Source organism: Spea bombifrons, chromosome 8, assembly GCF_027358695.1.
Source record: "Spea bombifrons isolate aSpeBom1 chromosome 8, aSpeBom1.2.pri, whole genome shotgun sequence".
Taxonomy (NCBI): domain Eukaryota; kingdom Metazoa; phylum Chordata; class Amphibia; order Anura; family Pelobatidae; genus Spea; species Spea bombifrons.
In genome coordinates this window covers 45,984,134-45,997,072 of record NC_071094.1, presented here as the reverse complement: position 1 = coordinate 45,997,072, position 12,939 = coordinate 45,984,134, and the positions used below count along the sequence as shown (strand labels likewise).

The 12,939-nt window shown below is 53.5% G+C and overlaps 1 protein-coding gene across 1 annotated transcript; it reads right to left on the bottom strand.

Moving 5' to 3' along the window:
• Positions 1–440: 440 nt before the first annotated feature.
• LOC128503958 (calpain-A-like) lies at positions 441–9,424 on the bottom strand. Its single transcript, XM_053474155.1, has 19 exons — positions 9,278–9,424; positions 8,866–8,935; positions 8,661–8,779; positions 8,416–8,582; positions 7,872–8,043; positions 7,159–7,230; positions 6,736–6,821; positions 6,586–6,657; positions 6,320–6,486; positions 5,658–5,818; positions 5,165–5,370; positions 3,802–3,994; positions 3,654–3,714; positions 3,148–3,206; positions 2,849–2,917; positions 2,691–2,769; positions 2,077–2,193; positions 745–803; positions 441–561 (listed from the first exon to the last, which is right to left on the bottom strand). Exons 1-19 carry the CDS (start codon positions 9,422–9,424, stop codon positions 535–537), a joined length of 2,103 nt encoding a protein of 700 aa, XP_053330130.1. The 3' UTR covers positions 441–534.
• Between the last annotated feature and the right edge of the window lie 3,515 nt (positions 9,425–12,939).

Sequence of the window (12,939 nt, the reverse complement as noted above, 5' to 3'; positions counted from 1 at the left end):
GACAGATCCTCCTCTGCTGGGTTCTTTGGACCGTGGTAACGGGGGGACGCCACGTGAGGCACTCGGCGGGGGATTGTGAGGATGGCGGTCCCAGTGCAGTCACGTCGTAGAGAGCTGTACATCTGTGTGCGTTTAAATCCACGTGTTTTATCCGTGTCTACAGACACAAGGATAGATGGTCATACGTGACACGCGTGATCTCTCCTGCCACGGGCCGCGTATCGTGTCTGCAGAGGGGCCGGTGGAGAAATGATTATTATTGAAATCACACTGGAGTCAAAACCGGCATCGGAGCGACTCGTGGCCCCGCGGCGGGCGTGCGAATCCACATGAGAAGAAGGTGAAACGGGGAAGCGGAGTGTCTGACTCATGCCACGAGGGGTGCCGGTCACGTGTAACCCGCTCACGTGCTGTCACAGGGACCGAGGTGGTAATTTTGTGCCGCGAGGGGCAATGTTTGTGTATCGGGCGTTCTGTGGTCCGCCACGTGCCACGCGTGTTACGGAAGGATCCCCTGCGGTCTCCGTGTCACAATCAGCTGTAAATCGCCAGCTGCAGCCACTGCAAAGAGAATAGTGAAAATCAGATCGCGGCGCGGTCCCCCCCGGCCGGGGCGGCCGCTGGAGTCACGGGGCCCCCGTAGTGCCAGGCATGCCGAAGCTGCCCCGGACACGTCTAGCGGTGGCACGTGGGTAGGCTGAGCCTAGAGGAATACCGAGAAAACCTAAATCCCTCTCTACGCACCTGGCGATAGTTTAGGGTCGCCGTGCCGGAGCTCGCGGGATCCGCTGCCAGGAACATCCCTGCCGGAACCAGACAACGATTAATTACAAGATATATAATAATCACCATGGAAACGGCACTGGGGCAAGTAGAGAGGCTGAGATGGAATGGAAGGAAGTTTTACTTCACTGAGAGGGTGGTAGATAAGTGGAGCAGTCTCCCAGCAGAGGCGGTAGAGGGTAATACAGTGAGGGTATTAAACATGCATGGGATAGACATACGGCTCCTGAATCTAAGACGAGACCAACGACTGATTAAGGTTTTTACAGCAGGAGAAACTTCCCTGCGGGCGTTTATTACACGAATCCGTCCCGGCGGGAGAGCGGAGCGTCGCCCCCCCTCAGCGAGGAACCCAAGCCCACGGCCCCTCTGCTCCTTGGCCGGGCCTTGTGTCTCCCCCCTCAGCGAGGAACCCAAGAGGAAACCGACAGCCCCTCTGCTCCTTGATTAACGTCTACCGGTTCTGCTGGGAGGCTCTTCCGCGTATCTACTGCCCCAGTAAAATACACCAAAGATACACTTTAGCAATTCTGAAAAACGTAACTTTATTATCGCTAAATTTTGCAATTTGCAGGATTAACGTCTCCTTCCTGAAACAATAATCTCGTTTCACTGAATCTCATGACGGGGGAGAGATGGACAGCACTGGGGTTTAAAGCATAATCCCGGACTCGCCTTGTGCTCTGGGGTCTGTCACTGGTGCAGTGGGGTCTGTCACTGGTGCAGTGGGGTCTGTCACTGGTGCACTGGGGGTCTCTCGCTTGTGCTCTGGGGGTCTGTCACTTGTGCAGTGGGGTCTGTCACTTGTGCTCTGGGGGTCTCTCACTTGTGCTCTGGGGGTCCATATTCCACTTTGGTGTCTGCAGCTGTTAGAAGCTGGCTGGCAAAGACTGACGCAGTGATTAGAGATTACCAGGGATCTATAAAGTTGGATCACAAACGCTGCTTCCTGGAGATCCGCTCTGCGGTACTGAACACGATACCGTAGTGGGGATCTTACAAGGGATCTATAACGGGGGGGATCACCGTCTCAGTGTCCTGGAGATCCGCTCTGCGGTACTGAACACGATACCGTAGTGGGGATCTTACAAAGGATCTATAACGGGGGATCACCGTCTCTGTAGAACTGAGCACAATCCTCTAGGGGAGATCCTCCCCCCGGCCGGCGTGGGATCAGGTCCAGCTCTTTAAAGGTAAAACGATCTCTTTAGATCCTGAAGGATCCTGCCTGCTATTCTCAGAAGCGCCCCGGTTTGGGGTAAGGTGGGGGTAAGCGGGGCATCGGGGGCTCACCTGTCACTCTCTGCAGTTTTAGGAGGCAGCAGACGAAGTTCTGGTAACCGAAGGATCCGTCGCTCTCTGCGTACCGGAGCCGCGCCAGCCGCACCGAGAAATCATCCACCGGCAGCCCTAGGAGAGGCAACAAGGGGCAAGAAAGAACTGCCCGGTCGCCGCGCCTCCGTACGTTACCGGCACCGGGAGGGGTTGTGCCGAGGCAAGTAGTAAGTATTGTACGGTATGATCATACCCCGGGGGGGCCGCGGCTGGGGCCACCGCTTTATCTTTTTAATGGGGGCTCCTGATTACGATGCAGCCCTGCAGGGGGTATTTTCTCTTGTTGCCCTGGCCCCCCGCGGGAGGGTAATTGTTACTTTTATTGGAACCTGTTCGCTACGCCGATACTGAAACTTCCGCAACTTTTCCGCCTACCGAGTGAAAAAAGGGGAATTTGTGGTTTTTATTGATTCTCGTTCCTCCTTCACCCCGAGTGCGTTTTGGAAACGGCCGAGCTGCCGGGCCGGCGGAGGGGGAGGGGTGTGGGATTGGGGTAAGAATTAGGTGCCTCCTGTTACCCCTGGGAGGTAAAGCTGGCAACTCCTGGGTATTTTGCCCCTTTGCGCACTCACCTGCCATCTGCAGGGCGGGCACAAGCCGCTCTCTGCCAATCCTGCCCGGCTCCTCTCCGGATAAACTGCAGAAGATTCGCTGCGGGCACAGAAAGCGAGCCGTGTTACACGCGTGTCGGCCATAGCAGCTTTGCCTCGGTCCCCCCCAGGGTACTTACCGTGCCGGCTGTGAGTGACTCCCACAGGGCATGAAACTGCTGCCAGCCCAGGGACCCCACGGCTGCCGCCTGTCTGGAGTCACATACTCATAACAGAAGGGGGGGTGGGGCAGTTATTTCACCCCAACACGCTGCATAGTGACTGATGTCAAACAGTGGCCCCTGCACTGATTGCCACGGAGTCCGGTGAGCACCCCCTGGCCTCTCCTTGACTCACCCCCCCCCCAAGCCCTGTATACTCCTTATAGTGGGGTACTGGGGCGGAAAAAATCTCCACTAACATTCAGACTTTAGGATACATCCAGCGAGGCCAGCAAACTCCGGCAGGCATCCAGGGTGAAAGCGGGCAGCGCGGGAGCTGCGGGGAGAGAAGGATGGGCAAAGTGAGATGAGATGCCCTCACAGGAGCCCTAATCTGCCCTACAGGAGCCCTAATCTGCCCTCACAGGAGCCCTAATCTGCCCTACAGGAGCTCTAATCTGCCCTCACAGGAGCCCTAATCTGCCCTCACAGGAGCCCTAATCTGCCCTCACAGGAGCCCTAATCTGCCCTCACAGGAGCCCTAATCTGCCCTACAGGAGCCCTAATCTGCCCTCACAGGAGCCCCAATCTGCCCTCACAGGAGCCCTAATCTGCCCTCCCGGTGCCAGAGGGGGGGTGCACTTTCTTAAAATATGTAAAGATTACCATAAACATCCACTGTTAGCTCAGCTTCGGGATAGCCTGGCTGGCCCCTCCTAATGAAATGTGTGGCCCCTCTGGGGGTTAATCATACGGGGGTTCTGGGACGTGGAGAGCTACTCACCAAACTCATTGAGCAGGGCGGCCAGGAGTCCGTGGAGTTGAGTGTCCGTGACCCTGCAGTCCTGTGAAGAGACAGGCCGGGGGGGCTCAGGGCGGTCGCACTCGGGGGGGGGGATAAGGAAGGGCAATGGGGGCTTCGTGACGCTCACCTGACCCGCAAACAGCAGGAATTTGCTCCGGCAGAGACCCTCAGGGAGACCCTCAGGGAGACCTTCAGACGAGGGCTGCGACAGACATGATGGTGAAATACAGTGAAATGTACCCCAAAAACACAGCCCCCCAGACTGTACGAGCGAGCGCAGCCGCCACTTACCTGGCCTTCTCGCTGAGGTCCGGGTCTGTCTGTGGAGCTGAAGTAAAACGGGAAATATAACTTCATTATTCTATAGGGGAATCCATGCTGCCCCCCGGCCCCTACCCGGCACCTATACCCGCAACAAACTGCCCGCCGCCGGAAGGACCCTCACAGAGAAGAACCGAACGCACTCAACCTCCCTCCTCGCCTGCAGCCAACGGGACGTAAAACTAAAGGGAGAACGACCTCCTCGGCAGGGAGAGATGCCACGTGAATCTACTACTCCAGGGAGAAACTACAAGGAGGCACGAGAGATGTCTTAACAAGAGGCCAGACGCTAACACTAGATGATCAGAGGCTGAGATGGAATGGAAGGAAGTTTTACTTTACAGTGAGTGTGGTAGATAAGCGGAACAGCCTCCCAGCAGAGGTGGTAGAGGGTAATACAGCGAGGGGATTAAACATGCATGGGATAGACATACGGCTCCTGAATCTAAGACGAGACCAACGATTAAGGTTTGAGTCTTTACGGCAGGAGAAACAAGCGATTAGACGGGGGGCCAGATGGGGCCGACCTGCTGGCGGGTTCCATAATCCTACCCGTATCTAGACCCGAAAATCAAACTATTTCTTATTAGCTAAAGACTCGGCAGAAAGCGTTAAATAACGTCTCAGCCGGGAGTCGCTTTCCCGGATTGCTGCGACTTCGCATTTTTTAAAACGGCCGTATCTAGAATTTTATCCCCAATTTCTGTATCGTGTGCCAAACGGCAACCGGCTCCTCGCTGCTCACTCCATCCCACGGCCCCATAAACCGAGACGGCCGTCAGCTGAACGGAGACAGACGGACAGACGGTATAAATTCATACCTCCCCCCCCCCCATTATTTACGTTATAAAATTCTTTAAACGAGTAAAAAGATCCCAGCCGCCTTCTATCCGTCCATTCATTCGCATCGAGACGTAAATCCGTCATTCCTCCTCCCGGCGGCGGATAAACAGAGGGATTACACGTGTCAGCCATCCAAATACCGAAGGCCCGCGCGGGACGGACCCAACGGGGGCTCTAATGGGTGCGGGGTATACACTGGATGTAGGGTACGTTGCCCCCGCGTAGTAAATAAATCAGACCGGCCGTTAATAGTTTGCCCGCCCCCCTTTTCACGGTCGATTACCCGGCGCCACCTTTCCCAGCTGCGCCCCCCGCTGGCCGGTTACCTGCCACAGCTCTTCTCAGTCAGGACTCTGAGCAGAAACTCTCCCTCATCCGATGCTCCTTCCAGCGAGGGGATGATGACGTAGCGACCCGGGGGGAGACTGGAGCTCAGGACCACCTCCCTCCGGCCGTCACACGGCCCGATGCCCACCAACGGCTGTGCCCGACGAAGCCGCTCCTCAAACAGATAGGCGTGAGCGTCGTCCCCCTGCGCAACACAGCGAAACCGGGCTTCAGACTAAGGGGTCTTAATGGGTAGGGCAGAAATCAGGGGCATTTAACATTTTCTACGGCCTCTACTACGTCTGCTGAGAGGCTGTTCCACGTATCTACCGCCCTCTCAGTAAAATTCCAGTGCATTATTAAGACGAAGTAACGCGGCAGCAACCGATAACAATATGGCGGCATGTTATACGGGACTGCACCGCGGGTCTGCGCTGGCAGGAATTATGTGAAATGCACATAAAAGCGTGCGATGTACCGAAAACCAACTACCTGAAATATGTGGCAGGCGGCGCGCGCATGTCCGGCCCTCCGGAGCCTCTGGTGTTTCTGCATCACAGCGACGATGAAGCTGCAAGTCGGCCCAGGGTCTGAGGGACTGTTATCTTCCTCCAGGAGGACCAGAGAGTACTGCGGGTTCATCCAGTACGAATCTGTAAGCATCGAAGGCAGAAGGGAGCTATGGGGGCCTGGAATCTGCCCCCCACCGCAGGGCAACACGGGAGCTATGGGGGCATGGAATCTGCCCCCCCCCCACCGCAGGGCAATACAGGAGCTATGGGGGCATGGAATCTGCCCCTCCACCACAGGGCAACACGGGAGCTATGAGGGCATGGAATCTGCCCCCCACCTCAGGGCAATACAGGAGCTATGGGGGCATGGAATCTGCCCCCCACCTCAGGGCAATACAGGAGCTATGGGGGCCTGGAATCTGCCCCCCCCCACCGCAGGGCAATACAGGAGCTATGGGGGCCTGGAATCTGCCCCTCCACCGCAGGGCAACACGGGAGCTATGAGGGCCTGGAATCTGCCCCTTCCGTCGCAGGGTGACAGAGACAGAAAGCATTAATGGGTCTTGGCATTTGCCCCTCACACCGCAGGATGGTCAAGACAATTATTATGTGGCAAAGCTTTGGCCTGGTCCAGTTAATTACCCCGGCACGTAATGCTGCCCCCTGCAGACAGCCCTTTCACCCAGCGTCCTTCGTAGGTAACGCACTCCCAGGGTCTGGGCGCAGCTCCCACCCTCGCCAGGCTCTCGGGACCCAGGTGACAAATCTCCAGCAACTGAAAATTCCTCTGGAAATCTCCTATCGCCATCCTGCCCAGGGAGAGGGGTAACGGAGGGGGTAATAAGCAAGATTAGAGGACCAATGGAAGATTAGAATACATAAACCGCTAAAGATAATCATAAAAATACCAGAACTCCCCATCTTCCAGGATTACAGCCTCCGTATCCTGGGGGTCCGTCACATTCTGCCATTCCGGACCCCTGCAAACAAGAATGAGAATTCAAAACCCACTCCTTTCCTCCACGTGAAAGAGGAACGCGGGGTATGAGGAAGCCCACCCGTCTCTCCAAGGCCCGAGCCACTCGGTGTGACCCCACGGGTTCCGGATCCGGAGGAGAGACGCCGGACCCTGAAACGTCTCGACCTGGAAGAGAAGAGAAACGGCGGGAATTCCGCGGCTGAGGCGTTCTAACGCAATCTGTTCTCTTATTTACCGGGGCGGCTGCCGCCTGACATCCGATTTACTTATTCAGGAGTCAACCAGGACCCCCAAAACCACCCTCCGGTGCCGACTCCCCCAATCCGAGCCCACCAGAGTCATTCTAACATCTCATCATCCACCGACGACTTGGTCTTCTTAATGGTTTTGTTTACTTGACGTAAAATATGGACAAACTGGTGCCATTACTACCCCCGTGGCTGGAGATTTTATGACTGTGCCCATGGGATTGCCCCTCCGACCCTCTCTCTGGGGCAGTTACCTCCTGTGTCCCGGTCACCGAGTACATGTGGTAGCCGAGGATCCCCAGTAAGTTTCTCGCCTCGAGTTCCCCCTGCAGGAAGAAAACGTTCAGAGGACGTGGGTTACGGGTCGAGCGCTTGGTGACCCCACTCGTTCTAGAAGAAATATCAATGATTTCATTGGACGGGATGCCCATGGAGTGCCCCCTCCTGCCATCATTTAATGGCGGTCTCTGCTGAGCTCCGGAACATTCCGCATAATCAATGGATCAATCTACGGGCCTGTTTGGCTACTGGTAGCCTTATTGCCCGATACAGGGGTATTAATTTACTCGCAGACTCCAGTACCCCGGAACTCATAGGTGGGATGCCCTGATCTGCGGCCTGCGGCCCAGCCGGTGCTCAGCGCTTATTAAACCGTATAAAGTACGGCTTTCATGCGCAAAACCCTTCCGTACGGACGCTTTTTCTTTTGAGGTTTATGTAGAGGAGCGTCCAGAACCGGCCAATGGGGATTAATCTTCATCGCGTGTCATTGGGAGGGTAACCCTTACTATGCCGGTGCTCCCTTCAGGTTTGTGAATAGGATGTTCTTTGACATCTCTGATTGGCTGACTGGACATGCACGGCGGGAACAAAAACATTAGGGTATTATTTCGGCATTTTTCTGACTGGCAGACTGGGCCGACAGCCGGCGGTGGCAGACACCAGGGCATTCCTTTATTTATATTACCTGAGTGTTCCCACAGCAGATCAGGGCCCCTCGCTGAAGCATATGGCTCAGGTGGTTCCATAGGGTCTCTGCTGGTCCACTGGTGTCACCGCTTTGTACTACGCCCCCCGTCATATCGACCAGAGCCTCCCCGGCAAATCCCAGCTGGAGGGCAGAATATCCCCCCTTCATCCTGCAAGAAAAATACCCCCGTGAGCAACATGTAATACTCGAGTACGGCGCGCAAGTTCAGTCTCTGTGGGAGTATTAATGCTAAGCTGGGCTACACCGGGGGGGTTCCCAGTCTGCACGGATTCCACGTCTAAGCCGCTGCCTGCTGATGAGATCAAAAGGAAACGTGTCAGTGATATCAGTGCAGGCCATTGCCACAGCAGAAGCTCATCACAGCCCACATTGTGTAATCTAGCTTTTTTTGGTGCGTTGATTTTCGTTAGACGGGCCGTGGGTTTTTGGTCTGGAGCGTCCGTGTAAAACGCATCCATTAAGTTACGGGGTCTCTGCCGCGAGGGTCGGGCGTCGGAATTCTCCCGCGTTTGCCACTTACTTGGCGTACGCCTTCTCAAGCAGAGAGCTCCAGAACTCGTCGGTATCGTTGGAGTGCATGAAAAGCAGGTTATACCGCGAGTGCCCGCTCTCCCCGCTGTCCTGTGGCCTCACCGCGGGCAGGAGGTCGTCCACCAGAACCTCTACCCACTTTCCATACTGCCAAAACTGAGCGAGACAGGGAGTGAGCGCGGACACTCAGAAGTCACGACGCCAAGAAACGCATTGAATTCCGTAGAGAATTACCCGGAACCTGAAGCTGCCGTCATAGCCGTCCTCAAAGCCCTGTCCGGGGGGCACCACTTGCTCCAGGAGGTGGGGGTACAGAGACAGACATGCCACGGCCGACAGAAACCAGCAGTTACCTGGCGGGATTGGGAGTCACTGGTATGAGTGGCTTCACAAAACATGACCCCCCCCCACGTGCCCTCCCCAGCAGGGCGTCTCTTACTCAGATTGCCCTGGCAGACGTCCATCCTGGTGGCTCCGTCCACAATGAACCGCGGCCGGGCGCAGATCTCCTGCGGGGAGAAAACCAGGAGACTCGGAGTCATCTGACGGACCCCCCAAATCCGAGAGATCAGCGCTTAGCGATACCATGGGGTGGCAGGGATCAGCTGGTGGTGCGTGATATATGTGGGCATGGTGGGGCATGAGGTGCGTACAGTATATGGGGTAACAAACTGGGCAAGGTCTCATGGATCGCGTAAATAGAAGGTTGCATGCTGTATGGTAGTAGATACCTGGAACAGCCTTTCAGTGGAAGTGATAGCAGAAGACATGTTTCCGGGATGGATCGGAATGATATCACGTCACCGGCTATGTTTGGTCGCTAATGAGGACGTTAATGAGGTTTAAAATACCTTGGGTCTCCTCCACTCCACACCCTCATCCTGAAGAGCCTCGTCCCGGGGGAAGCTGTGATCCACAAACAGGGGGACCGGGGGAGTCTGGGCCGGAGCGTCCCAGGCTGGGGGGTCATATTTGGCTCTCTTAGCTGGAGGTCCCATTAACTACTTGGCGCTCGTCAAATCCTAAAAAGAAGGGAGGCCAGGTTTGGAGGGGCACCAACCAGCTTCCCAAACCGGTCCAAAGTGCCCCCCGTCCAGCAGTAATACCCAGCAATACTCCAGCAATACCCAGCAATACTCCAGTAATACCCAGCAATACTCCAGTAATACCCAGCAATACTCCAGTTAGTCCCAGTAATACTCCAGTAATACCCAGCAATACTCCAGTTAGTCCCAGTAATACTCCAGTAATACCCAGCAATACTCCAGTTAGTCCCAGTAATACTCCAGTAATACCCAGCAATACTCCAGTTAGTCCCAGTAATACTCTAGTAAGTGCCAGTAATACTCTAGTAAGTGCCAGTAATACTCCAGTTAGTCCCAGTAATACTCTAGTAAGTGCCAGTAATACTCCAGTAAGTGCCAGTAATACTCCAGTTAGTCCCAGTAATACTCCAGTTAGTCCCAGTAATACTCCAGTTAGTCCCAGTAATACTCTAGTAAGTGCCAGTAATACTCCAGTAAGTGTCAGTAATACTCTAGTAAGTGCCAGTAATACTCTAGTAAGTGCCAGTAATACTCCAGTAAGTGCGCACGATGGCTGGTGTGCCCCTTTAAATACATAAAGGGTTAATAAAGGACAGGAGGGAAGTTAGGACCAGAGACCGGAATCTAACGCCGGGGGATCAGAGGCTCCTCCGAATCCGTTCTATAAACACGGAAAGTTTGATGCCGCCGTGGAGCTCGCTATTACCAGCTCCCCGAGTCCTGCACCAGTCGCTGATCCAGTTAAGGGAACTGTAAGTGACGCTGAGGGTTAAAGCTGCGGAAAGTTCTGCTCTATGGATCGTTTCGCGGCTCCCATCCTCAGCCTAGACGTTAATGGCGGTCTGTAGCGCCACCCAGTGGCCGCTGAATGGGCTTCAGAACAGAGAACCTGCCGGCAGGTCGGCCCCGTCCGGCCCTCTTGTTGCTTGTTTCTCTTCCGTCGTTGCTCTCGTCTCGGGGGCCCTTTGCCTGTCCTGCGCATGTTTAAAGGGAGACTACAACCCCTTAACAAAAACTGCATACTAACAAACTCTGTAAGTACGTTAATAGGCATTATTTATGCTAAAAAAGCACAATTAATCGCTTACCTTTTAGTAGAAGCTGCAGCTTTCTCTGCAGCCCAAAGCTTCTGCAGCTTTCTCTGCAGCCTTCTCTGCAGCCCAAAGCTTCGCATCACTGATTGGCTGGTTGAAGCAGCCATTCAATGACAGGAAAGAACAACCATTGAAATCAGTGGGTGCACCTAGCATGCGCAAGGGGGTCTCATTAGTCCCCCCGAACACTTGCCAAACCATGTCTGGATACCACGGCAATTAACTGTGCCAGCGGGCAACGTGGCAAGCGGAACATTCCGAACCTTTATATGAATTAAAGCGCATGGCATGGCTGAAGTGTCCCTTTAAATGCCCTCACTGTATTAGCCTCTACCACTTCTTCTGGGCGGCTGTTCCATGTATCTACTACCCTCTACTTCCTTACATTTCATCTAAGCTTCAGTGACACGGTCCCAGTAGTTGCCCCCAGTTCCACTTTATTTAAGGGCAGGGGCAGATTTTCTTTGCAGTGAGTGGCTCGGCAAGCCCCCTGTCTGCAAGCGTTTCCTCCTGTGACATCCCTGTTTCCGAGCTCCTGTGCACTCACTGAGTGGACTCACCGAGTGGACTCACCGCGTGGACTCACCGAGTGGACTCACCTCGTGGACTCGGCTTTCCCTCTGCAGGAAGCGATAACTTCCACAAGTTAATAGAAACAGGAAAAACCAGTAAGGCGAAGTCTCATGAGGTGGAAACCGCGCCTGGCTGGGAGCATTGAGAGCCGGGGCTGCTCAGATATCCCCACCCCCTCCGCGGACACTCCCATCACGCTCAGCCAGTGTCACCGGGATACTGTCGCTCACCGCCTTCTCCTCGACTCACTCGCTTCTATAGGTGTCAAGAATTTCCGGCATTTTGGGCAGGCGTGATGGGAGTGGCTGCCTTCCGAAGCCGACGCGTGATGTTACCCAGAACGGGTAAAGCTCTGCCCCCTGCGGGGTGTGGGAGGAATCACGGACTGTCCGGTTCCCCACACCCTGCAGGGGGCAGCACTTTACCTTCCCCCCGCCCCCCCCAGAAAACATGGCCGATGAGGTCTGTGTATCTTCTGTGGCAATTCTGCAAGAAACATAACGGAAGAAAATGTTATTAATTATTCATTCAGCGCGGTCAGGGGGCATCGCCTGGACCCCCAACATCTGCCCCATTAATGCCCAATCCCTTCTTCCCAAAGGTCCGGAGACCCCAACGTTCTGCTCCGAGGCTGCGGCTCCACGATCTGAAAATGGATGCCGCCCAGGAACGATACAAAGCTGGAGAGCTGGCATTGGTGGGCAAAAGAGTGCCGCTGAAGGCATGCGCAGCAACCCCTGCCCGGCCTGACTAATTATTAATAATCATTAACGGCACCGCCCCCTGCCCCGCCTGCCTCATAAACAATACTTTATTATTAGAGACTTTTTAAAATAGACAGATTAAAACAAACCGATTCAGTAGGTAAGGAGGACTCTGCGCATGCACATTCTCCTGCCCTGGGCTGCCTACCTCATAAACAATATTTTATTATTATTATTATTCTTGTTATTATTCTCTTTTATTTATAGATTTTTAATGACAGACACATAAAGATAAAACAGTTCAGTATGTAAGGAGGACTCACTCTGCGCATGCACAGTCTCCTGCCCTGCCTACCTCATAAACAATATTTTATTATTATTGTTCTTGTTATTATTATTCTCTTTTATTTATAGATTTCTAATGACAGACAGACAAACCGATACAGTAGGTAAAGAGGACTCACTCTGCGCATGCACATTCTTCTGCCCTGGGCTGCCTCCTTCATTAACAATATTATTATATTATTATTATTATTATTATTATATTATTATTATTATTATTATTGTTCTTGTTATTATTATTCTCTTTTATTTATAGATTTCTAATTACAGACAGATTAAGACAAACCGATTCAGTAGGTAAAGAGGACTCACTCTGCGCATGCACATTCTCCTGCCCTGGGCTGCCTCCTTCATTAACAATAATTTATTATCATTATTATCATTATTATTGTTCTTGTTATTATCATTCTTTATTATTTATAGATTTTTAATGACAGGCAGATTAAGACAAAACAGTTCAGTAGGTAAGGAGGACTCTGCGCATGCACAGTCTCCTGCCCTGCCTACCTCATAAACAATAATTTATTATTATAGATTTTTTAAAATAGACAGATTAAGACAAACTGATACAGAAGGCAAGGAGGACTCTGCGCATGCACAGTCTCCTGCCCCGGGCTGCTGACACACATCCCAGAGACAGTTTCACTAGGAGGCTGCAGCTCTAGAAGTTCTGTCAGCCAGTTGTCCCGGACTAAATCCACGCCTGGACGAATATATTCCAACATGAACTTTAACGGACGGGAATGACTCAGTT